Consider the following 27,582-nt stretch of genomic DNA (forward strand, 5'->3'; position numbering starts at 1 on the left):
AATGTAGCTGGTTATGTCACCACATTTTCAGAAACCTAGCCTTGCTGTGCTAGCTCACTTTTAATTTTAAGAAATAACATCATTTAACCTTTTAACTTATCAAAGGCAAAATCATTCTCAAAAGTTCAATTTCAGTTGAAAACTCACTACAAAAAACCATACATAAGCACTGACAGGTGAATCAGGTCCAATTTACTGTTTGCCTGGTTTTGTTATTCCTTTCTTGCCATTAGAAAACAATCACAGTCAATAAGTGTGGGTATATTTATAGTATTTTAAATATGTTATTATGGGAGTAAAATCAGTTTAACGAGTTGAAACTCCCTGACTCACAGCAATGCCACAGCATTATATGTATACATTATAAGCAACATAACTGTTTAATTTCCCCCTACCACCATCTATTCCCAGTGTTTCTCAGTTTATTTATCAAAACAGAATATATCTACGTCATAAAGCTTGTTCAAAGGCTTTGTATATACCAAAAGTTTAAAGTATAATTCTAAAGCATTATTTGTTTATCATTTAGCACACTGACACTTTCTGCACTAAGTTTTGAGGTCAATGGATGTCCAGTCCCATCAATTTATTTCTCTACTTACTTTAGCTTAAGTATTCTGTAGTTCTTTTTAATATCTTTTAAGCAGATCTTTTAAGTTTCTTGTAGTTCTTTTAAGCATCTTTTAAACACCCTCCGATTCTAGCTTCTGAATGTATAAATAATCACCCCAAAAATAAGCATCTTTATAGCTGAAGTGCATGTTCATTCATTCGTGTGAGAATTCCCACATTCAAGTAACAACTGTTTTAGAACCGTTTTAAAATCATTCATTCTACTACCATCTTTATCCAAAACTCAGTGCTGTCTCATTTTTTGTGTTCTCATCCAAACGTAGTGTCTTCTGGATTAAAAATACATAACAGAATAAAATTCAGTAACAAAACCACCCCTTATCCTTTTAATTTGCTGAGAGGTATAACCTCTTATTGATAACTATTGTTCCACAGTAAGCACAAATGCTCATCACCCTCAGACTCGCTGTATATCTTTTGACTTTATTAATATGTAGATTCACATAGACCAGGACTACTTGGGTTTCTTTGCATGATGGTTCCTCTGTCGCTTGTTTTATCAATCAATAGCTGCAACTACGACTTAACCTTATTCCTGATCCACCAGTTCTCCTTAGGGTACAACATGTAAACAGCTTGATGTAAAACATTTGTCTAAAAATAAACAGTACTCCAAAGTTTTGCAATGGAAAGGAGGAAAAAAGAGGGTTAATAAAATCTGACTAGTTTGGATATATACTTCAAGGTTCTTCTCTTTGCAAGTTCTCCTTACTATTTAAAGATTTACTAAAGGATATATACCCCTAGGCCATTTTTCCTACAAAACATGAGCATGAGACTTCCTTAGGGACATGACTATGTGAATTTATTTCATTTGAAGAGCATTAGAAAGACAAAAAAACAAAGAGAAAGTGTCGGGAATCTGACTCATAACGGGGACATAAAGATTAACCACTTTCACCTGTTTGCCTGACTAACAGAAGAAGAAAAAAGAGCCATGAATACTTTCGAGCAAAGTCTGTAAAGTTATTCAATATTTGAGTGGCAATGAGTAATCTGGGGAAATTACATCAGGTGAGGAAGTTCAGAAATATGCTATTTAATAACCAAAAATAAAATGTGATACACAGTGCGCAACCAACAGACACGACAAAGTTTACCTATGATTATTATCATTTCGGCTGTAGTTCATGGAAAATATAAGGTATGGATGGAAGGCTGTTTGTTAGACATCAAAGTATTTCCCTTTGACAGCTTGAAAGACACTTGTAATTTCATAGTTTTGTTCATATGTTTATGTCAACCCCATATGAGTAGACTAAGACATAGCCCACCAGTAAAATAATTATTTTATTTAATTCCTATGAGTAAAGTCCCTAGAATTCCAGTAGAGAACCATTTTTTCTTCTCCTGGATGGAGAAGCAAGTCTAGACAATGTACAAAGTTAACCTTTTTATGAACAAGAAGTTTCAATTAAAACTCAAAGACATTTTGTGTTCTTCTTATCATGCAATAATCTAGAATATGTTCTTTGCCTCACTGACATATATCAAAAGTGCCCACAAGGAAACATGAAGATAAGAAGCTGTGAGAGCCTAACTAAATCAAACTGTTTAATTCTTTTACTTCAAGCTCAGGAAACCAATTTATTAATTAACTATATATACTGACAACGGCTACTTCTTCGGTGTAGCTTTTTTTAGGGGTAACTTTTGTTTACTGTACATTGACAAAATAATTATGAATGTGATAAGAACTAAGATAATCAAGACAGTTTTCCAGATTTCATTTTATAATACTGAAGTGTTCATACACCTTCATGCAGGAAAAATCCATGTATAGATAGCAAATATGTATATCTCTTACTGCAAAAAATATTTATGTACTACAATAAGAAAGGATCAAGTAATGTTAAAAAGTACGTCAATGACTACACAATATATTTAAGAACTGAGATTTTAATTATTAAAAAGAATTCAAGACTTTATTTCAGTGACCGACATAACTGAAATAAAAACATATGAGTAGCAAATAACCTAAAGTATTCTTTACCTTTCTTCCTCATAATTGCTTGATAGGTTGTACTGGATGGAAAGGTGATAAAAAACCTGAATCAATTTCTTGGGTGATACTTGTCCTATGTAGTTACTGAGTGACCTCTGAAGTAGGTTTTGTTGGAATGTACTTTCATTTATATCTATCTATGTAGCTGAAGAAAAGATAGAGCATCTAAACTATCAATTGTTCACATCAAATGATCAATTTAAATATTAATGCAGATTTTAAAATTACTAAGATTTATAATATGGCAAGGAAATGATGCAATTTTCTTCAAATTAGGTTATATACCTAATTTGTCTTAATCAATCAAGAGGTATTAAATGAAGAAGAGATAGCATACTGTCTATGTATTCATTGATTAAAACTATTTTATATGTACATATCCTCATCTTTTAGAGCTTGTAACTAGACATTAAGCAGCCAGTATTCACTATTAATGATTTCATATATATTGCCATAAGAGATGCATTTCTAGAGTCTCAGAAACGATGGAAGTTTCATCTGTCCTATTCTACATGAAGATTCTTAGGCTTTTCTTCCTGCTGCCCTTCTCAGCTGATCAGTTCCTGGATAAAAATGAGTTGTCTCTTCTGTTTGCTTTAGAATGGTTTTTGTCTTTTTTTATCACTGAATACTGAGAGCAAAGTTGAGGCACCAAAGAGTTTTCAGTCCAGCTGTTGTGGAATAAATCAATATTTAAAATGCACAGTAGTGTTTTTTTTTCCTTTGAAAGTAGGACTTGGTGCCCTGAATTCTTGTAGTGTTAAAGCCAGAACTTTATCAACGTTGAACACAAACCCTAATATTAGTTTATACTCAGAAGCACTATTTCACAGAAAAACTAAACAAAACAGTAATATACTTCACTCATAAAGTAAATATAACAGTAATAAAATTGTTAATTAATGTTTGAGTTTTCTGTTTCTCTGGAGAAATTTTCAAGCTTGAGGGAAATGATTCCTACAATCTTGTTTCTTGATTTCACAAAGAGTTAGTATACCAAACTTTTGATAGCTCATGACTACATGGGTAAAGCTGGCCAATGCAAACATTACTGGGGGAAAATACAATCTTTCTCATCATTTTCCTAGGGATAAATCTTCTTCTAAAATATTACTTTCTAAGGTACAGGTGATTTGCAGGTATTCTGTTTAGTGCCAACATTTCATGCATGGGGATTCATGAGCTAGCCATGATACGTAGTTTTGCCCCCATATCCCTCTCCCACACTTCAGCATAAAGGTTTTAATTCGGTAATTATGTCCCAGATGCAGTGTACTGTGACACCCCTCCCAAGTGGGCAGATGTTCCTAAGCAGATTTTTTTCTGTCGAGAAAGGAACCTCCCTTGGGTTTAGCACTGTCAGACTGCATTAAAAGCAGATATAAAAGGTAAGAAGCAGATGTGTAGTGCTATTTCTGCTTGACACACTGTCCCTCTAGCCAATGTTTTCTACTGGTACAGCAACACTAAGCCAACAGGCTAATGAACGGAGCCTGCAGAATAAATCGTTAACCTGTAACCTTATCCAGTCTGCATGCAGTCTATTACGTCTCTACTCCTATGATTCGCATTTTTGCATTTACTGCTGCTGATCCATTTGTCGTTTCACTTTGTTTTGCTCCCAGTAATACAGAGTGATCTCAGAACCAAAATACCAAGGTGAAGAGACCTGCACCGGAGAGAGGAGAAGGAGACTGTGAGGGATAGTTCGTGACCTGCCGACTTACTTGCACGAGGAAGCATGAAGCATCTCTTTTCCTCTCTGCCTCTTCACACTGATGGCCCCAGCGCACAACTGCGTCACATGCAGGGGAGGGGGCGGCTTGGTGAGAGGAGCCGAGATAGACAGAAATTTGTACATACTGAGGACCTTGACAGCCTCACGGGCGGGATTTTTTTTTTTCTTCCCTCCTACGTAGTGTATATAAAAGAGCCCCGATTTCTCCCTGTGCCAGCTCTCAGGCTTTGCCATCCCAGATAACGGCAGGCATGGGACTCCCCAGAGAAATGGGATGGGAAGGTGGGAGGTAAAGAGAGGCTTCCAAGTGACTTTTTCCTCTCTGGCTGCACTCGGTCACGGAGATCTCGGAGACTGAGGAAGTGCCACCTGCCTCCCGCTGTTGCTGCCGCCGCCGCCGCTCCTCTCCGGGCTGTAGCTCGCTCTCCCGTTAATCAGACTAGAGCGCTGTCGCAGCCTCCCTCACCCACACTTCCCTCGCAAGTGCCCGTCTCCCCTGAGAGGTGTCTCTCATGTCTGCCTCTTTCTCCTCCCCTTTCCACTGATCTCTGTGCAATTCTCGTCAGCTCTGGACATCTCTCCCTCTCTCTCTTTCTCCCTTCCCTGCTGGGTGTCACTACCTCCTCTCGGCTCTATCCATCCATCCTCCCTCTCTCTCTGTACGGGTGTGTGCGCGCATCTCTCTCCTCCCGGCGGCTGCCACCCCTCGCCCTACAAGCGCAGCGCTGCCCGGAGGAGCCGTCGCCGCCGCCGCAGCCGGGAGCGGGGCCGCCCCGCCATCCCGCCACCGCCGCCGCCTGGCCCTGCTTGGCCGCCGTGAGTCCCGCCTCAGCCCGCGCCCGTCCCCCGCCCGCCGCGGCACCATGTCCGGCTCCGGCAGGAAAGACTTCGACGTGAAGCACATCCTGCGCCTCCGCTGGAAACTGTTCAGCCACCCCTCGCCGGCGGGAGGCCCGGCGGGGGGCGGCTGCTTGCCGCCCGACAGCAGCTTCGAGCACTGGGGACCGAGCCAGAGCCGGCTGCTGAAGAGCCAGGAGAGAGGCAACGGCGTCTTCTGGAAGAAATCCGCCTCCTCCTCCTCGGCGGCCACCACGGCCAGCCCGCCCAACGGGACTCTGCTGCCCGCCGGCGGCCGGCCGGCCACGGGGCACGGGCCGGGACCGCCGCCGCCTCGCACCGTCTTCTACGTGGAGTCCCTGGAGGAGGAGGAGGCGGAGGCGGTGCCCGGCGGGATGGAGGTGGCCTGCGAGCCCGAGAAGCCCCTGGTGCCGCCGGAGCGCGAGGAGGCACCGGGGGGCTGCGCGGATGGAGGCGGCCGAGCAACAGGTGACGGATGCGGACACAGGTAGGACCGCGGCGGCTCCAGCGCCACCTGCGCGGTCGGTCCGCGGGGGGTCATCGCCCTCCGGCCGTGGGGGCGGGCCCGCGGCCGCGGGGGCATTGACGGGGCGGGGGCGCGGTCGGGCCGGGGTGCCGGCGTTGGTGCGGAGGGTGCGGGGAGGTTGGGGGGCGGAAGGGAAGTTCCTCCGTTTGAACTGGCAGGGTTTAGGGCTGGACGGGCGCCCTGCGGCGCGGGAAGGGCAGCTGGGGGGCTGCCCGAAGGTCCCGGGAGAGACCGGCCAGCCTCATGGCCAAGGTGCCGCGGTCCAGGGATGCTGTCCCTGGCCTTGCCCCTGCCCCGGCTTGCGACTGCCCCTGACCTGCCCCTGTCTCCGTCCCGGCTCCTGGGCTGTCCCTGCCCGCGAGGTGGCCCGAGAGCCTCTCAAAGCCGGCGCCCCGCGCTGGGGATCGTCGCTACTCAACTTTCTCAGAAGTTCATTAAAAGGCTAGCGGGGAGGTGATATTGTTCAGAGTATTGGGGGATGCCAGATGAAAGCTCAGAAGTAAAAACGTTCACTTTCCTGGAACTCGGTGACTAAACCGTGTTACAGCCTACATCAGAGAAAAATAAGAATTAGTTTTACGAATCATCAACCGAGTGACACCTGAGAAGATGTAAGAGCAAGCAAGACACATACAGATTCTTGTGTTTCATACGAATCTGTTAATGTTGAATTGCTTTTCTTTGTCAATCCTGCCCTCCTCGCCCCCAGCTGAAAAAGAAATTAAAATCATTAGAAGAAGGAAATGTAGCTAACATAGAGTTTTCAGAAACACTCTGATTCAGATAGTCCTGAGGGTAAAATGATTCATTACTTCAACTCTGCTTGCCCCCACTTCCCCATGGTTAAAATTGCTTCAATTTAATTTCCCTTGACTTTTTTTTCTTTTAAACTATAGAAAAAAAATGTACAGTTCTGTTTCTAAACAGAATTGAAGAAAAGTTATTTGTATTCTTCATATTGAAAGTAAAACATAAAGTATTAAATTTATTAGATGGAGAGACAGCACTGTGCATATGTTTGGATTAATACGGTTGTAGATAAATGTACATCTACATGTAAATTTGAGTATTTTAAGCTTTTTCAGAGACCTTCCAAAGCATATATTCTCTCCTTGAATCTCTTTATTGTTTTGTTAGTTAGCATAGTTTATTTCATAGGAGCTACCTAACTTAAACATGTGGAATAGCTGATAAGTGACTTAGGGTATATTTTTAAAGGAAAAGCAATACTGAAGTTTTTATGAACATTGAAAATTATTTTGAGCAACAAGAAGGATTCAATACAAATTGTTATCGAGATACACTATAAAGACATTAAAAAAAAAATCCCTAAAATATCCCTTCAAGATTTTTGAACTGAATAGAAGAGGTTAAAACCTAGTACAAATATAATTTCATTATATGGACTTTATATCAGGTGTGTCACTGATCTGAGAATCTGTAGACATCTGCATACTGGCAGAAGCTTACTGAGTTTTGATGGCACTACTTGATTTGTCAATAAAAGTTGACTTGCTAGCATGTGTGTACTCTGTGACGATATGTATCTGATTATTGCTCTTACTGCTTTTGATTTTAATAATCAATTTATTCCATGTTCTTCATTCATTGCTACTGAAACAACACGTCTAGACATCATAGTTCTTTTGAAGGAACATGCTAAAATTTGTTCAGATTTAAAATAACTAAGTCAGGAGAGACAATTTTGTTGTTAATGAAAGTGCCTCCTTTCAAGATACGGAAATGTTTAGGATAGTTTTAGAGTCTAAGGCTTGCTTTTCTGTTTCTCCATTTCTGTACAAACTTTGAATGCTGTGACAAGAAGTAGTCAGGTGCTGCAAAAGCAGTGCTGTGCTTGAAAGTTCTGTGGGCCAACAATTTTCTACTGCCCTTCAGGTTATGTCTCACTCCTTCTGTAGAGATTAGTCTTTTTATCAATGGTGCCAACTTCTTTATTTCACTGTGACTATAGAACATGTAAACTACTGTTCAGTCCTGGATGAAAGATACTATCATATACATAAACAGATGAGTAGGCATATACCTGGATTTTTGGCACAGAGAGTGTAAAATTGATAACTCCTAAATTTCCATAGTATTTTGTCCTGCACATATTTAACAACTACTTTAATATTTTGGGACTGTTTGGAAAACAATATTTTTGTTATGTGAAAATGTTGAGAATTCAACATTTGATTATGATCCAATATAGACCATGTCGACATTATTTCAGATGTTGTGAATAGGAGGTCTCTGGGCAATATTAGCTAGGTTCCCAGTGGTAGGTCAACCTGAGGAGCAGGTTGACAAATTGGCTTTGATTTTATGCTTACGATTAATAATTTTTTTGTTATATCTACTATTGATATGTATGCACAGGAGAAAACTACTTTTTTTTTTTGTTTTATTGTCTACTTGGGATCTTGATATCCTTCTACCCCAAAAGAGTTTTGGTTGTTTTTTTGCTTGTCTGTTTTGTTTCTGTTTATTTTTGTTCTGTTTTGGTTTCTCTTTAATGTTTTGTTTGTTTGTTTTTATTTTTCCCAGCTGCTCCCCTCAGCTTGAATTTTGTACTGGAATCCTTTTTCAGCTCATCTTATGTGCAGAATTCCTGGTTTGTGCGGGTTTTTTGCATTTTTAGTTATTGTTTTCACATTTAAGTTAAACACTAAGCTGAATGATCTTGAAATCTTAATTTTAATTTTAATATTCTATTAGATATTGTGGGATTTATTTAATGAGAGGTTGTGGCTGCATAATAATAAGCACATTCTACTTTATTGATTTGGAGTTTTTGCATGCTTCTGAAGAACATCCTATCATGTCAATTGTGCAGGTACATATATGCTTAAGGTTATGTGGATAGTCCCATTGGCATTAAGAAGACTGAAGGGTTAGACCATGCACATTACAAAGTACTTTCCTAATTGTTCTATATTCCATATTGTATCCATAAAAACAAAAAAAATATTTTAGAGTTAGCAATTAGTGTTTAAACACTGTTTGATTGTTTGAAATTGCTTGAAAACATGCATATCAAATTCGTTAGAGGTGGTCTGAGAAAATTGTCAATAGCTGCAGTGGATAATTAAACAGATTCTGTTTTGATCTTCATTTTCTAAGACAAAGCTGTTAGGAAAAAAATCTGTAAAATGAATTTATAATTAAGACTTATAAATCATCCACAAAATGCTTGTAAAACACCTGTTTGAAGATTTGCTATATAGCCATCAGCTATCCTCTCAGTTTATAATGGAGACCTTACATGATCACAATAGCTTTTTTTACGTGACGTGTCAATTAACCCTCAACATGAATGGTATTCACCTAATAAGCAAAGAGTCAGTATTTTAATCCCTCCCTCCTCAGTGAATGGTAGCATGTTTTGCTTGATTTACATTGTCCAAATCCTGTGAAGATGTAATTACTCAGGAGCCCTCAGCACTGTTCACCACTACACTCAGTATGTGCTTCACAGACTACTAACAGGTTTATCTTTACAACAGCCCTATTTTACAATAGGGGGTAAACCAGAAAGAGAGATAAAAGTAAGAAAGAATTAATTGACTGGTTTCAGAGCATATAGCATTTTTCTTCTACTGCTTTCTATGTTCTCTGTTGTACCCATAAATTATGAGCCCTTCTGCAAACCAGTCCCAGACTCCTCTGGTTGTGTGCAGAAAGAATGGGGAACATGGGATTCAATTAACATTTTCTTTAAGAGACAGCTCCAAGAGGGGTGTGCTAAGATATGCTTAAGCCACATAAAGCAAGTACTGACGATGCAGAATTCTTTCATAAAACATACAAGAATTTGAAAGTACAGCTTCTGAAAGAAGATGGCAAATCCTTCCACCATTAGCAACCGTAAAGGAAGAAGTGAAAGGGCTGAGTACTGTGCCCTCCTCACACACCAGAGTCTCATACTCAAATTTTGCTTCACTAGAAAAAATCATGAGGAAAGCATCTTACACTGTTTCTCTTGAGTTTGTCACCGTGAAGTAAAAAATTCAGTATTAGTGGGAATCCAGAAGGTTAATAAGTGAGGGCATGATTTTGTAATTCAAACATTAACTGAGAAATTTAGTTTACAAGTCTCCATGGTCAAAACTATTTATTTAAATTAGTCATTATTTGATAAGAAATAATAACGATCAGGGTAGAGTCAGAAACATAAAAATTTGCATGTGTAAAATATAGTATCAAAGCTTTTGTATAAGCAGTTCTTTTGTATCTTTCTGTTCTGAGAGCACAAATCCTGTTTTGATGGTTTCTGCCCATTAGTCTTTCCCACTTTCATGTCTTCCTTCTTTTCTCCTAGCAACCTACAACTTTGTGGTTAGCATACTGCTGTACAAAGTTACGAATTTGAAACCTGTCAGGATAAGCAACAATCTCAATGCAGCTTTCTAATTTAATGAGAAAATATTTTGGTCAATTCAGAAAATGTAGATAAAATTATCATCAAAATTTGCAACTTAAGTACTTAATGTACTGTTGCATATGTATCTAGACTCAAGAGAGGGTTTCGGTCTCTGGTTTCTAAGTAAGTGGGGCTTCCCATTTACAGCTTTGATCTTGGTACCTGAGCTTACAAAAAGAGAGGAATCAAGATACTTTCCTTATGTCTTAATCTATCCTGTGAGCTCTCACATATTTAAATATTTTCACCAATGATCATGGCTATGGCCTTTCTGAGGTGCTATCCAAATTGGAACCATGGCTTCTGCTGTGATAGCCAGATCCTAAAATTAAGTACTAAAGAAGTAAAATTTATAGCTGCTTATGCTTTCCATTGACTTGGCTATTTCATATAGAAGGCTTTGTAAAGAATGTAATTTAATGCTCAGGGTGGAATATAGATCACACAACTCCACATTTCTAGGTTATGGAATCAGAAGAGAATAATTAATTTCTTTTTTGACTTGATTATGAAACTTTTAACAATGGTTATATAACTTTTGTGCTTTTATATTTTTAACTTTCACAACAAAAGAGGCAAGGTTCCTACATGACACAGGCCACAGACCTGTCTCCTCCGAAGTTCTTGTTCATTCTCAGAGGATCTGTGATCTGTGCATGGGATGCAAAATAATATGGTCATAAAAATAGTGCAAGATCACATAGCTAGAGACTGTATATATATATGTGGATGGCATTAACTAAATTACAAGGAAAATCTAGGTCTAGAATTTCCTCGCTGTAAAGTCTGGCTTTGCTACTCCGAGAACAACATTTCTAAATCTGGGTGTTTAGCGCCTTTGTTTGTTGTTTTATTTGGGTTTTTTTTTCTAACAAAAGAACCAGAAGAACACACAAGTAACTTTATGCACTGTCATTTCTTTTGTCCACCACGTGGATGCAGGACTGAAACGTGAGGATTCACTGTATACCCCATTGCCACTTAACTGATAGAATAATTGATAGCAATTTTTATGTGGACAATTACAGTGATGATTGCATTCTCTCTCTGAAGAAAGACTAAGGAATTCAACAGCTGAAGGGATGGCAAGTCTTCAGAGTCTTCTGCTGCATTTGGGATTCTAGTGACAAGCAATGAGTCATATATTTTCTACTTAGTGTTACCAAACTTTCTTTTGTTACATCCTCTTTACGCTCTTTTTGTATTGAGTTTGTGTCCTCCTTCTGGATCTTATTGTAGCTTTTTTTTCTCCTTTCCATAGTCTCAGAGGATTCCTGACTGCCTTATTCAAATTCTGGGTACCTCACCCAGTGTTACTCGATTTTACTGACTTCTCTTACTATCTGCCTTGTTGATTTACTCAGTAGGTTATTTACTGTCCATTCCTTCCCATATCGTGTCCTAGATCCTACCAAAAATAAAGTCAAATTTCTCCTAGTTCATTAACAGCTTCTTGGACTGCTCATTCTGTTTCTATTTCCTAATCTTTGAATTTCACTATCATTTACACCTTCCTGTAGCTCCTTTGTCAGTTTTAACAGAATGACCTCAGCTCCCAGTTTTACTTTGTTCTCTGACCTGTTTCATCAGCTGCTGCCAAGTTGATGGTACTATTTGCTATATTTAATGGGTCAGCAAGACACTAGTATGAGTAATTTGTTCAGTCCTTGATGGGGATTTATCTCATCTCCTTTCTTTCTTAGATGCAGAATAAGGTGAATTATCTTCCAGGCGTGCCTATTTTTCTTCATTGAGTGTAACAGTAATCTAAAGTGGCTAGTTGAGGTTTAAATGTTCAATTTAAATGTTTAATATTCGATTAAACTTGAGAAAATGAACATCATTTGAAGTCTACATTGCAAATTTAAACCGTTCTAAAAGGGTAGAATAAAAGGATAGCATTAATTGAGTCTTGGTACATTTTCATAGTGTAGTAAAGGTCATATCTATCTTAGTAAAGATCATATCTATTATCTCAGTAAAAGTATGGATGCTGCTCCAGAACATGGGCCCATTAAATGCACTAGAAAGCAAGACTTGACAGGTTTTTTGGTTGTTGTTATCCGTGTACTTTAAACATTGACAAAAACAATGTTTTTTTTTCTTCTGGACTTATTTTCAGAAATACTTACACTGTTTTGCAGTAGTATTTCCAAAAAATTCAACATGAAGAAAAGATTTGGCAGTGGAAATATCAGCTGCACAGAGAGTGATTAGATCAGTAAAATACCTCTAAAAGTATGGTTCTCTTAAGGGTTACATCAAAGACCATTAGAAAAGGGAAATGCTGTTCGTCCTTTTCATAGTAAAAGTGAAAGCAAGTAGAGAGAAGAATAGCTATCTTTGGAAAATCCAATTGATACTATATCTTTATAGATAAGCCTCCAAAAATACTGTCGGCTTGAATATATTTTTTTTCCCCCCCCTCGATAAAACCAGTTCTGGAATAATAATACTAGGGACATATGTAGGTCTATATGTGCACAAATAAATATGTATTATCTGCATTTCTCTCTTTATATAAGCATCATTGTATATATATATATATATATATATATAAAGTGCATATATGTATATAATATTTATACACAGATACATACTTTTAATCTGTAGATTTCTACACAGTTATAATAAATCCTGTATAATATTTTTGAGAGCAGTGATGGTGGAGTCATGGTCCCTGGAGGTGTTTAAGGAAAGAACAGCTGTGCCACTTGGTGCTATGGTCTAATTGACAAGGTGGAGTTAGGTCATAGGTTGGACTCAGAGGTCTTTCCCAACCTAGTTGACTCTGTGATTCTGTGAAGTTCACTTAAATATTATACATGGAGAAAAGTTATAGCATGTTGTTGGAATTAACATGAATTCTTATGTTAAATTCATAAGAATGGTGCTGATACATGTAGGTTAACATATTCTTTGCAGTGATCATTGCTTTCTAGCAGCTACTTCTTATCCTTGTGACAAGTATTTTTTTTATATCCTGTTGCAAGTGGTTTAAGAGTTTACTCTTTCTTTTTATATCTCAAGCTTGCATTTTTTAGGTGAAAACTGCTCCTTAAATATTATTCTATGATGTTTCGGCAGAATTTCCTAGTGAAAAAGTTTCCTGGTGTTATTTGAACAATTTTTTTAGAATACAGGATTAATGACCTAAAATAAACTATTTACACTAGGGAAATAACTAGGTGTTATTAAAAGTTTCATAAAGGAAATTTATCCTGTAAAAAGTTGAGAACTGCTGCAACTTCCACAGAAAGATAAGTAACTGTGTAGTCATCCCTAGTAATATGGATAAAAGATCCCCATAATCCCCAAAACTAAACTTTACCAAAAATATAATTTCAGCAGTACCTAAAATTTCTGATTTTTATTTCAAAAAATTATAACTTAATGATAATTTAAGACAAACACAAATCTAAAATATTATTATTTTTTGGTAACAGTTTTACTAAAGCTCATAATTTTGTTTAGATGTTTTCCATTGGTATTTTAAATATTTTATTTCAAAATTTTTGAAAATGTTAATTTTAACTGTAATAATAAGTTAAAACATTATTATAATTTACACTCTGAAAATACTCTTTTAACTTATTACAAAATAAGTGAAAACATTTTGCTGCATAATAAACAAAACAAAGTAAGTTTCTCCAAAATTCATGTTAAAATTTACCTGGAAGTTTCAATACGTATTTTAGGTTTATATCAAGTTGTTCACTCCATATCTCCTATTTACAAATGAAGTCTGGAATTGAAGTACTAGCAATGGTGAGGATTACTGTAAGTTTAGACCATTGTAATCATACCTCCTACTTCTTCACTCTTCAGTCCTTTACTGCATATTTCATTGCCAGATTTTGGCTGTCACAAACACCTTTTCTTGCAGTTAGGGTCCAGAATCCATTCTTTCACTCACCTAGGCACATCTCGTCTCTAGATTTCCATTTTGACTGAATTTTCATCTGTTCTACTTGACCCATGAAAGATATAAATTTTAATTAATGAAATAAAATGGAAAATAAAGGATGAGGGTGAGTAATTAATTCTCAGAAACAAACCGACAGAAAAACATAGAGAGAATTAAGACTTGGTTCAATGTGGTATGTGTTCCAAAGTTTGCACTGATTTGCTTCAACTTATTATGTTAAAATTTAATGTTAGAAGTGAAACATGTAAGATTAGATCTGGTTGAAAATAGGAGATTTTATATTTTGGCCTTTACCATTATCTCAAAATAAATTTGAAGGAGAGAAATGTCTTTTTCAAAACTTAGAAATTGTTTTTTGAATCTGAACTAACACTCTCTGTCAAACTGAATTGATTGTCTGAGTTTAATAAGTCACTGATGTTCTTATTGTCTAATAAAGGCTTAATTCATGGAATGCATAACCTACCATTCTTTCTTTTTCTAACTATATCAGTCAGGTTTTCTGGTTTACTATGTCTTATCAACATTAAAATATTCAACCTTTTGTAACATGTTTATTTGTCTGTCATGGGTTTTTTCCTCCCTCTCACTCTAACCATATGGAAAAAGCGTCATTGTTTTGACCTTGGTATCTTTTTGCTGCTATTTAGTGTTGCTTTGTGCAAAACTCATAGAGGAACACAAAACCAAATCAAATAAGGGATCACAAAAGATCCTTTCATCATGCACGCCCTCTTTGCAGAATGTAGTCCTAGCCCTATTTGGGCTCTTAATTCTTTCTAGTGATTCTTCAGTGGTGTGATTCATACCTATAAATAGAATGTAGAAATATGTAAAGAGACTTTCTGTTCTTAGATAGACTTCTGACTGCCTATGGAGATCTAAGTTCTTTTTATATTCTAGACCAGTCAGGTGCATCACTAACCAGCTTTCAGACTGATCTGGTTCACCACTTTTTCTCATATTCCTTGTTATTTCTCTACTTACAAATTGGAATCTGTAAAATTAGTATAAATCCATCCACTACTAATCTCCACATGCATTGCTATATTTTTATTCATGCAATCAAATTATGATAGTTTGCGAATGTCTGAAAGACTATTTTTACAAAATTATTTATACTGTAGAATTTTATAGTACTAATCATGCTAAATGTAAACCTTCTGTATGTAGTGTCTCGTGGCTCTGTTTATGCAAGCTGAATTATCTTCTGCCGGTTGTTTTGTCATAATTTTCATTATTAACTTGTCCACAAAGATAACCTACTTTTTTATCAATTATTTGAAGTTCAGAACAAAAATACCCCAAAACAAATACCACCTCCACTCCAAAGTAGCAATAGTAAGGACAACTCCAAAATATATGAGAAATTGAAAATAGAGAGGGAGAGAAGAGAAGGAAGGGGAGAAAGAAAGTAAACAATATGAAATAAACAAAAGAAAGTAAACAATATGAAATAAACAACCCAATATTTTCAGCTAGTGAGAACAATTTTTTTTGTCTTCTGTTGATAGACAATGAGAACTTCAAACTACTGTACTATTCAAAAAAAATTTTTAATGGAAAAAGCTTCAATAAATTATTGTTAATCAACAATGCCTTCACCAACATATTTGATGAATTAATCCTCCTGAATTAAGTTTTTGTATATCTTGACCCTCTTATTTTAATTTGAAGATTAATGACTTTTTTTGGAAAATATAATAGTTTTTGAGAGGATTGAAATGTAGATGAAAGTGAATGCTTCTGTATACTGTTCGTCTGGTATGGAAATGGAATTTATGAAAACTGCTATGAAAGGGATTGAAGAAGAAAGCCTCGTTCACATGCAAAATTGAGAACAGGAGTTGTATCAGTTGGAATGCGTCATATGTTTCTTTTACCCCCAGTACTTTCATTCTAGTCAATAAGGACTAAAGAATGAAATAAGGCATATGCTTTGTAAAAATAAAGATGAAAAAAGTCTTAGATGATTCACCCATATGTTACAGAAGGTAATTAGAATGCACAATAATCTTGGGGAAAAAAAATCCTCTGGAAAAATGAATATGGAATAGTATAACTTGATATCCTGTCATAAGAATAATCAGCAAAGGTATCAAGTAGGATCAAATGTCTAGATAGCATTCTGCAGAAGTGTTACGCTTAGTACAAAGCAAGTAAAATATGAATGAACTATTCCATACTGCTACTAAAATTTAATCACAGGAGTAGGTGAACAGATACATAGCCTACAAAACAAGATTCCTATTCTCTATTCAGTTTTGGCAGAGCCTCAGCTTCATTATATTGTCTAGGACAATCAAGAAACATATGGATTGTTTCAAGAAATTCTGAGTAAAAAAAATCACTATCATTTTAGGAAACATGTTGTACCAAGAAAAGATTGTCATAGGAAAGAAACTTTATTTTATTTTACAAATACTGATATACAGGAACAGATTTCCTGGGAGGGGTATGGACTATTTGATATCTGGGATTATGAGAATAAGCTAGTCAAATATCTGTCAACCCTAACATGTTTAAACATGACAATCCTTTTGCCTTGAAGAAAGAAGCACATCAAATAGTCTCTCACAAAGTGTCAGTCAGTATCTTTCTGTGAAAAGGTTGCCCATGTGCATGCTGACAAAGATTAAAAAAATATCTAACCTTTCATATGGCATGAAAAATTTTTAAAACAATCTTTGAATATATCTATTAGAATTTAAGTATCTCCTCTCTTTACATTTTATGGCTTCATCTTGCTCTTCCATTGGAGTACTGTGGTGTGCCAGATCTCATGACTATTCATAAACAAAATCAGTCCCCATCATGTTAGGCATTTAACATAATGCACATATTCCTATCTTAAAAAGCTTAGCATTTAAAGAAATTATGCTAATTGAAAGTAAATGCCAATACTATTACTTGTGGGGGTTTTGTTTTTGGTGGTGGGGTTTTTGGGGGATTTGTTTGTTTATTTTTATTTGTTTCTTTTGTTTTTAAAGACAGAAGCAAAATAACTGAGTTACATGGGCAAATTTATAAACTGAAACTGGCTATTTCGAATCTGAGTCCTTAAAGGCATGACCCTATATCTTCATCAAATAACTGTTAGAGTAAAATATATTTATCCATAGTGCTCATAAAAAAAATGAAGTTTAAGTGCATAATGAAAACTCGTGTGTTTAGTTCCTCAAACTCTTTCTAATTTTGTAAAATTTAGTGTGTTCCTTTTTGTGCACAAACTTCATTGTTATGTCCCCAGTTATCCCACTAAGTGTCATATTTCTCATTACATTATCTTAAAAAGATTGTGGAAATACAATGAAGTTTGTTGCTTCCAGATAGTGAATAAGATACAAAATAAAGACTTAAAAGTAGTTGTGTATAGTTTCCTAATAGCACTAAGTAATCTCTTGTGCCATCTCTCTCACCACCATGTAAGTTGTCAGGTTGATTTCTCTTCAGGTGATACTGTTTTCGTGACAGGCTTCAAACATTACTAAAACTGAGAGTTGAAATAAGATCTTTTTATGTACTAGACAATCCTCATAAGAAGAGAGCACACAGCATTGAGAGTGTAACTCACAGGATCAAACCTGGTTGTCTAATCAAGGAAATTGCTGTCTGAAATGTCCTGCTTCCTTTATAGTGGTGATTGGGAATTATGTAGCAAAAAGGAGGCGGAGAGTAATTAAGAAAGGAAGGAATGTACCTTGCTTTATGAACTCTGATCCAAGAAGCTCACTTCAGAAGGAGAAAATCATTGGAAGGTTTCTTTCCAAATTTCGGTGATTAAGAACTCATACAGATGTTTCTTAAGTCTTTGGTTTGGTGTTGAAATTAATTCCTTTGTGCCTGACAAGAACATTTGGAAAGTTTCAGTCCAAAAAAATCAAGATACAGAAAACTGAAAAATAGTGAGTTTAATTGCTCTCAAAAATAGAACTTGGAAAGAACTTCTTTTTTTTTTTTTTTCTCCTGCAGTCTAAGTGTTCTATTACAACAGAGATGTATCTAGGCATATGTTATTTTGCAAGGTGAAGTCAAATAACTTCTCTCTTCCCTTTTCATGTAGTCTAAACAGAGCCACTCTGTAATTCCTACAGATTACTGTACTGTAGGAAAAGCTCATTATACTTCAGGATTTGTATTTTGTTTTGCTTTTATATTAGCATATGAAAACAGCAGTTGAAAAAACAAACCCATCCAACAGATGGCTTGTGCATTCTGCTACAAGCAGATGATAGGTTCTCTGTCTAGTTTATGCAGATAACATTGTCTGCTAAAAGTTTTGAGGAAAGTACTATTATGGAAGCAAAATGTCAATATATCTTTTCTCTTTTTTACATTAAATGATGCAAGAATCTCCAACATATGCACAATTGTATGTTTCTGTATATATAAATCTAGATAGACAAACATGAAACAATAATAATTTCTGGAAGTGTTGCTGCCTCTCTTTTCAAATGTCATGTTTTGATTATATGTCGCAAACTTTGCTGTTGGGGCCACAACACTGTAATAAAACTTATATGTCTGCATGTTTGAGCATATTGAAATGACAAGTAGATGGGTCTGACTTTCCTCACTGATTTGTACATACTTTTTAAAAAATATTTTTCATTATTTATTGCAATTTTTTCATGGAAAACCCCTATGAATAATTATATTGCCTTTTTTACCTTTCAATAAAAACACCACATTGGAGGAGACTCTGGTGGAGCTCAGAAAAGTACAGTTCCCCTTTGAGTGCAGGTGAAATTTAATTTTTCTAAGATTCTTTACTGTTACCATAACAGGCAATCCTTCTGTCAGAAATTGAATTCCAGCATCATATCAGAGTAAACAGCAGTTGTAATTACTCCTTAACCACTTTTGTAGAGATTTTTCTCTTCAGGAACAGAACACTGTCTGAAAACATATGTTAAAAAATGCACCAAACTTCTTGTCATGTACAGTAAACAAGTTTCAGACTATCAAAACTCAGTCTAAAGTTGATCTAACTTAAAGATTATTGATTTCTCAAGAACAGATGTTGTTCCTGATGACTATTTCTGTAAATGTGTTGCATGCCTTGTCTTTGCTGTACAGTATTTCAGAAAATTTTGTAAGGTTATGTGCATTTTTGCCATAACCTTTGTTTCCCAATCCTTGATTTGCTTTATCTCATGCTAATTCATGTAATAATGTCTGATTTTTAAGTTTTTTAAATGAGTCCTTGCAGCAAATTTCTTTAGTCTTGTTTGAAAACTAATGAAAACCAAAATGTGTTAAAAGTAGTAAAAAGTAATCCTAGTGTATACAATTTGATCATTCTGTTCTAATTCAATGTGCTATGGGTCATTCAAAAAACGTCTGAAGTTTCCTTTCTGTACACAAAGCAGAGATAAACATCAATTTTCCATGAAAATATCTTTTGTAAGAAAATAATGTTTTATTAAAAAATAGTGAAAAGAAGTGATTCCACTGCTGCCATTTACTGATTTAAAATTAATAATTAAGATTTTCAAAAGTACTGAAGCATCCTCTACGGCATATGAACAAAATCCTACAGTCTCATTTTAAAAAAAAAGTGTGTTTCATAGAACATAATTAGATAGTTAAAAGGCCTGAAGAGGGTTACAAAAACTAGTACTAAGTGATTCAAATGAATGTGTTGATTTGAGCTGAGTAGGACTTTTTATTTAGCAATTTGTAAACTTGTTCATGAAATCATTCAGGTTCTGACTGCATTATTAGAACTTTGGAAAATTATTACAGAATCACAGAATATGCTGAGTTGGAAGGGACCCACAAGGATCATGGTGTCCAACTCCTGGCTCTGCACAGGGCCATCCCCAAGAGTCACACCAGATGCCCAAAAGTATCATCCAAACACTTCTTGAACTCTGTCAGGCTTGGTGCTGTGACCACTTCCCTGGGGAACCTGTTCCAGCACCCAACCCTCCTCTAGGTAAAGAAACACTGTTTTGTTAAATGTTTAATAGGGGCAAAAAAGCAGTATTATTCTTCTGCTAAACTTTTTGTTACATGCTGTGTATTGTCCCTGCTCTATGACCTTTTAAAATGGCATTTAATTTTAAATCTCTAAATTGCATTAGAAATTAATTTCTGAGATTAAAACAGCAATACTTAGAACGACAATAAATAGTAAATTTAGGAAAAATAGCATGCAAGCAAGAGGAAGACTACTAGATTTTTAATAAACCTCTTCAGACTACTGTAACTTTTCTTACTATTACTTTTGTGTATTGGATTATCAGGCCCCAAATGATTCAACAACTTTTCCAAATTTTCTGTGCTAAACCTGCAGGCAGTTGATTCCTTATGCATTCCCCATTAAACTGTATTTATCTCAACCCACAAGTTTTCTACATTTTGTGCTTCTGATTCTCTCCCTGATCCTGCTGCTAGGGGAGTGAGCGAGTTGCTGCGTGGGGCTTGGTTGGTGGCTGAGTTTAAAACATGACAATGTAAAAAAAAAAATTATTTGTTAGGATAAGTATCCAAAACAATATGTTCACACAAGTTTTGTAAATCATTTTTGAAAATGACAACCTATATACCCCCACTAAAGTAATTTGTGGAAGGATAACAAAAGTCTCTGAAGAGATAACAGGAAATCTTGTTCTAATTTGACACAAAGAAGAAAAATTTTGTTTTTAAGGAATCAAGCCTCACTAGTTCTGGAATTATTTGTTTGATTTTATTACATTTTTATGTTTCATGTATGCAGGAGAATTTTAACTTCTAATTAAAATGTTAACAGTCAAGTAATGCTTAAAAACTAACTTCCTGCTGTTGATTGTTGGAACTCTAATAGTTTAATTTGTAATAGACCATAAATTACTGTATAATGGGTTTTTTTATCTGAAAGAATAGATTTGAGAAAATATAAAACAAAACAAATGGAAAAGATAGTTGTGAGAAGAATGTGAACTGCTACTGTCATCATGGCAGTTTAATTCATTTTGCTTTATAGCTACATCAGTTTAGGAGCATTTGCAGGGAGAGTTATTGTATGTCAGAAGAGAAACAGTAATATTTTAAGATAGGTCAACTTTTTAACTTGCTACCATGTGCTCATATCCAAAGACTAAAAGCTGTAAATCTTAAGAGTTTCACTTTATTCAATAAAATAGAAAAATGAAAGATGTTAGTTGTCTTATAGTATCCAATATTCTTGATATACATCTAGGTTAGAATCCACAGACCTGAAAAGCTATCTGAAAGAAGCTGTGCTTGGAAGGGATTCACTTTGTTCCAAGACTTGGTCTGGAATGAAACCTGAATTGTCCACAGTTGTTTATTATTTTGTTGCTTAGAAGATTTTCAAGTATGAAGCAGAATATTCATTTTGGTAAAAGAAACTGAAACTTCAGTAATGTGTAAAGAAAAGGCATTTTGAGGTTCTCATGCTACAAGGGAAGCAAGATCAGAATTCTTGAGTGAGATCTTCATTGAGGCAGAGTATCTCAATTCATTTTAGCCATTTACATTTAGATTACCAATTTCAGCATGTCTTCCTATGCTCTATAGTCAATGAAGAGAAATACGTGCTTGAAGCCATGGCTCAGCTAGCATATATCAGATGGCTACAGTAGTATGGATTGGATCGTCCTTAAGAAGTGCTTAGATTTCTCTGCTGCCCATTCTGTGTTTCCATAAAGATTCTCTATGAATAGAAAAATGGAGACTACACTGGGGCAAGGCAGATTCTGAATTCTGCCCTTCTAATTTGCTTTCATTACCGAGAAGGAAGCCCAAGCCTCATCATCTTATCTGAAATGATAGAAGGAATGAATTAAAAGAAAATAAACATTCTTTTAAAGGTAGAAGAATAATTTTTAGCTGTCTTTCATATATAGGTGGTGTTACTTCAAATTACAACTACTACTACATAAAAGAACACATTGGAATAAAAATGTAACTCAGAAAGTTCTATGCAGAAGATAGAAAACAAGAATTAAACAGTACATATAAAGAAAATTATATAAGCTACTTTACAATGAAAATTCTATACAGTAAAAAAACTTATATGAAATGAAAATTTCAGAAGCTAAATACAATTTTTAAAGCTACTCTTGCAATTGGAAGTGTTATTTGCAGTCCAATGCACATTTTTTTACCTATGGAGAAGTAAAAAAACCTCAAAAGTTTTTAACATTGCAGCATTGCTGAAACATCTACATTCATGAATTTGAATTATTTTTAAGTGTGCTTAAGAGCTGGATTAAGAATTTCATATAGAGATACTGTTTAGAGATACTGGACAAACATTTCTGAGTTCAAACAGAACGTATTCGGATTGAGGCCCAACCTTAGAGGGCCTAAAGCTATTGACAGTTCTGCTACCAGTATTGACTAAAATGCATTTCATCTCTTGTGACCAGTAGTGCCTAATAAAATTTTGAGATTGACCAAGTCTAACTAATTGAAAGTTTTGAAAGAAAGTTTGTAAAAATTTCATTTCATTGGAACTCAAAAGTTTTTTTCTTTTTTCTTCCTCTTATTCATTGACCAGAAATAAATTTATCATAAATAAATGAGAGAAAAAAAAAAGCATCAGAAAAGCATCCCTGTAAAGCACTAAAGCAATAAAATGTGTATTTCTTTCCTTTCTGGTAAATACACTTACTCTCTTTTAAACAGAACTTATCACAAGCTCAACTCTTGTCTTAATATTTTATAACCTTAAACCTTATAAAACTTTAACTCTGATATAAAAGTTTAATACATGGCAGAGGATAGTTGCTGAATAAGAATGTTTTGAAAGGAGTTCTTTAGCACAAAGAAAAAAGCACTGAAGTAATTTGTGAATATTTCATGTTATAAGAACCAGCTTCAATGTCAACCTTCATTTTTTTGACAAAAAAATACCATGAAAAGGTTAGTTCTAACCTTTGGAAAAGGTTACTTCAGTAATACCAAGCAGGGAAGCATATGAAATGTTTGCAAGCCTTTGTGTTTTTAGTTTGCATGTTTCTGATGTCAATTAAAAATATCATCCCTCAGGGATAAGTGCATTTCGGAATAAGCATCGTTAAAACCTTTATCCTCCAGAAAGTATTTTAAAGGAAAACAAATAGGGGAAAAACGATTAATATGTATTTCAGACTGAAGTCTGCAAACCCCGTTTTATTGTGGGAGTTAAGTAGTAGCAGTTCAACTAGTTTTCAGTTAATTCTGACTGACTATACCATTTTGCTTGGCTTCAGTGGTCCCACTAAAAATAAAACCCAAAGTCATGAATGAAAACAACAAATTTTACATCCACTTAGAGAATCATGCCTGAGACCAAGAGTATTTGATCACAGCTGGATGAGGTAATCCATTTATGCCAAGTTCTGCCAGCTGCAAGTAGGCTGCTTAAAGCTGTGTTTGGTCGTCCTATATTAAAAATTTCCTGCTCAGCTAGTGTGATTGATGGCTATCCAATGTTTTTGTGTCCAGTCCTCAACTCAGAAATAGCTTCAAGGTCTGAAATGAGGAACATTTTGTTTTGGTCTGTCATTTCTTTGCTTCCTGTCCATGCCCAGTTTCTCTGTAGTTTACAGCACTGTCATATGCAGGTCACCTTACCTTACAAGGTGTGGCAAGCATCAATGTAAAGGAGAGTTGTATTCCGAATAAAGGAAACATCTTCACAAATGATCTTCCCTTCTTCTTTCCTTTCTCTCTCCCTTTTTTCTCCCTTTTTTCTTCTCATTCCACAGCACTGAGCTGCATTGCTGTCATAGCCTTGTGAAAATAGTACTTTATAAACTGCAAACATAATAAAATTGCTGGTCATGACAAATGTCTGAAGTCAGTCTTTCCTATTAAGTCGATGTAATGGCTGCAGTATGTACTGTGCTGTACTGAGGAATAAGACTATAGCTTTTGCAAGAGCTATACTACCAGTTTTTCCCACAAGTAAATCAGACAACGACAAATTTTCTTCTTCTTTAGGAGTATTCATAAAGTCTCTACTGTGCATTTTTATGGAGGTAGAATTTGCCCAGATTGCTGGAACTTTGCACAGATTCTGTGTACTAGTTTTTCTGTTATTAAGGTCTGTTTCTAATTTCATTGCATACAAATATTCCTGGTGACTTGGAGAAAGTTTGATTCAATAAAATGATATAAAACTGCCTCTTTATTTTGCATCTGTAAAGTGTGGAGTTGGAGGACATTACCAATAACTGACTTACTAAAGGAATACACAATACAGGAAAGACAGAAGGAGGGGTAAGATGCTCCCAAGGTCTGTTCTGCGTCATCTTAAATCTATGGCATGTGGTTCAGTAGATGATTATATTTGTATATTGTGGATAATTATAAAATTATCCACAATGAATCCAGAGTTTTCTTCTAAGTGGTAATAGCCAATTTTTAGTCAATTTAGAACGTATTATTTCCCATGCTTGGTGATTCTTCCCTACTCTCTTTGATTCTGCATTTATCAACACTGAATTTAATCTACTTTTGATAACATTCAAATTTATTACTCTATCATTCAGAAGCATGAGATCTTTCTTATACTGCTATGATCAGGTTAGATTTGATTATCATTAATAATTTAAATAAAATATTTTTCATACTCATTTTTCTTGGGTAAATAATTAACAACAAACCCAGCACACAGGTCAGAGATGCCTCTGTGGAGATCTCTTCATTATGAAAAATGACCATACATTTCAATCCTTTTCCATTCCAATCTTTCAGCTGATTAATAATTTATTAAAGATCTTCCTCTTCTTTTAAAACAGAATGGGTTCTTTCAGAGGCTCTGAGGGGAGAACTTAACAAAAGTATTTTTGAAAACAAAGTGCATATCTTATATCATATTCACGTAGTTCGTGATCCCTTTACATTACTAAAACTTGTAATCTCTGATTTCCTCCATAGAAGCCAGTTTGAGACTTCCAGATCTAACTTATGTGTTCATTTGCCTATGAATCATGTTCTTATTTTGTTTTTATGCCAAGTTCCTTTAACGGAGGTAAGACAATGACTAGTCCTCTTTTTAAAGTTGATGTTACACCTGTAGCTTCTGTCCATTGTTCTCATACCAAAGGTGATTTAAGTTACATCTTATACCAAAGCAGATTGCTGTATATTTCATAGAAAATTAGTGGATGAATACAAAATTATCTAGGAAATTTATTGTTTTCTATTTCAAAAATTTATTCCAGCACATTTTCTGTTAGCAATTTCATTTTGTGACTACCTGTCAGATTTTGTTTCCAGTGAAAAGAAGACATCTAGTCAGAGAACTTACATGTGTACCTCTGTGACTTAATTCTGTTGTAAATAGAAAATGAGATAGAATAGATAAAAAAACAAAACAAACCCAAACCGAATGAAACATGGAATTTTCCCATATTTTTTAAACCTTGATAAATGGCATATTTTTATGCAGTTTCTTTCCAGATATGATACATTCTTTCAGTCTGTGGTACTACAATATTTCTGCTATCAATTTCTTGTTCTTTGCTAGAACTATCATCTTTATTTCAAGGGAATCTCAAAAAAATGGAACAGGCTTCCAAGCACACAAAACTAAAAGATTATTCTTTTTTAAAACCTTCATTCTGTCAGGCTTTTTTAACATGCATCAAAAAATACCACTTCATAATAATAATAGAAAAATAGAATGGGAAGGAAGTTTTTTTTTCATTTTTTGCCATCATAGTCAGTATACAAGGCAAAGTGAGAGTTATGATAAAAACTTAATTTTTAGTAAGAAAATCCAAAGACTCATTTTTTTTAGAAATGCATACTTATGGAATTAATTATATTTACTTTCTGTTATCAGATGGCTAGAAGTGACTGTTAAAATCTCAACAAATACCCTTCTGCCTTTGTAAGTACAAGGAGATAATGTGCCATCTCAAACATAGATCATTTGATGCTCAGTGAAGCTCATTTAAGCTACGAAAGTTTTACCATTTATTTAGAAAAAGGAAAGGATTATCTTCCTCATAATTTTACATTACTTCTACAAAACAAAGTATCTTTTGGGAAGGAAGAGAAGAAGGGAGGAAAACAGGAGTAATTTAAATGCCATTTAAATGATCTCAGTATTTGATTATCCTCCACATGAAAGGTCTACTGAAGTATACTGTCTCTGAAGATAAAGACCAAAGTTCAGGAGACAGTCCAAGCCCAGGACATGAGTCAGAAAATAAGCATGCCTGTTACTGAGTAGGTTGATTGTCTAAACTCTCTGGGTTTGGGGATTTTTTTTTTATTTATTTTTTTTTTTAATTTCTAAATTACTCGGCAGAATAAAATCTGCTTTAATGCCAGAATTCTGATAAATACTACTATTGAACTACATTGCCTCTTGAGTATTCTGGAAGCTTCTAATTTTTCTTAAAAATGAAGAAAAGTAGTACAAGAAAGAGTTTCTCACTTTGAAGATATCACTTCAACTAGTTTGTTTATTAATCTTTCAATGTCTATTTTTGTACAATAACTGATAAATAATTGCAGAAATACAAGAACTTGCAATATGATGATCAGTTAAACTGATAATGAATTCTGCGCCCAAGATTTTCTTGTGATAATTTTAGCCAAATTAAACTTAAAAATAAATCTTCAATAAAAAGCAATCACCTACATTGGAATTTTATTTCTCATTTTAGGAAAGCTTGAATGTATCTCTGAATTACTTGTGAAAGATTGTCTTTATTCTTGAAAGGGTTTTTTTAATATTATTTGTGCTGACTAGAGGATTATAAAGGTCTTCATAAACATAATAGACTGGATTAAAAGCATAGTTGGGAATTATATAATCACATCTCATTTCTTGCTCACTTCTAAATACACCTGCTAGGAAAAATTCAGAGTAACTTAAAGCATGTGGCTAACATGAAGCACAGGCAATCTCATTAATATAAATGTTTTTTTAGGTTAGTTATATACATATATGTGTGTATACATATATACATTTACATATATATATGTATGGCCAAATTATACCTTTTTGTTATGTGGGAGCTCTGTATGGGAAATAGGCTTGGATGTTGTTACAGTAAACATTCACATCTGCCCACCACTGATCATCTCTCCACTGGAATGGAGGGCTGGAAGACTGCTGAAGAGGATGTTGAATAACCCCGTCTGGTCCTGTGGAGAATACCTGAAAGTGCGAACACATGCATGACCCACTAACTTGAAAAAAATGAATCAGTTATAGTAAAAAATATTTTTGAAAACTATGCAATAAAATAATACTGTTCTATAACTGATATAAAGACTCCTACATTCAATGCAAAAAAGTCCCACAAGCCTTGTAAAGTTTTGAATTAAGAATTCATCTCTAAAATAGAGTATATGTGTTGTTATTTAAAAGTAAATGTAATATATTAAAAGTTTGTTTAAAAAGAGTGAGATATATATATACATAAAATATGAGATAATATTCTGTTTCTTTTTTTCTTGTTATGTAGTACTTGTTTTACTAATATATCAAAATACTTAAAATATTTATATC

General features: G+C 35.3%; 1 protein-coding gene across 3 annotated transcripts in view; it reads left to right on the forward strand.

Moving 5' to 3' along the window:
- The first annotated feature begins 1,118 nt into the window (after positions 1 to 1,118).
- KLHL1 (kelch like family member 1) overlaps positions 1,119 to 27,582 on the forward strand; it is a 205,344-nt gene continuing 178,880 nt past the window's right edge. The window contains exon 1 of one of the 3 annotated variants that reach the window (XM_051780455.1): positions 1,119 to 5,721. In XM_051780455.1, the coding sequence (XP_051636415.1) occupies positions 5,240 to 5,721 (482 nt within the window). In that variant the 5' untranslated portion in view covers positions 1,119 to 5,239. The remainder of the gene's footprint in view (positions 5,722 to 27,582) is intronic. The other 2 variants (XM_051780454.1, XM_051780456.1) reach the window with 2 other exon arrangements.

Source organism: Manacus candei, unplaced genomic scaffold (assembly GCF_025592945.1).
Source record: "Manacus candei isolate 608988 ecotype Guabito, Panama unplaced genomic scaffold, ASM2559294v1 h1tg000014l, whole genome shotgun sequence".
In the NCBI taxonomy this organism is placed as follows: Eukaryota; Metazoa; Chordata; class Aves; order Passeriformes; family Pipridae; genus Manacus; species Manacus candei.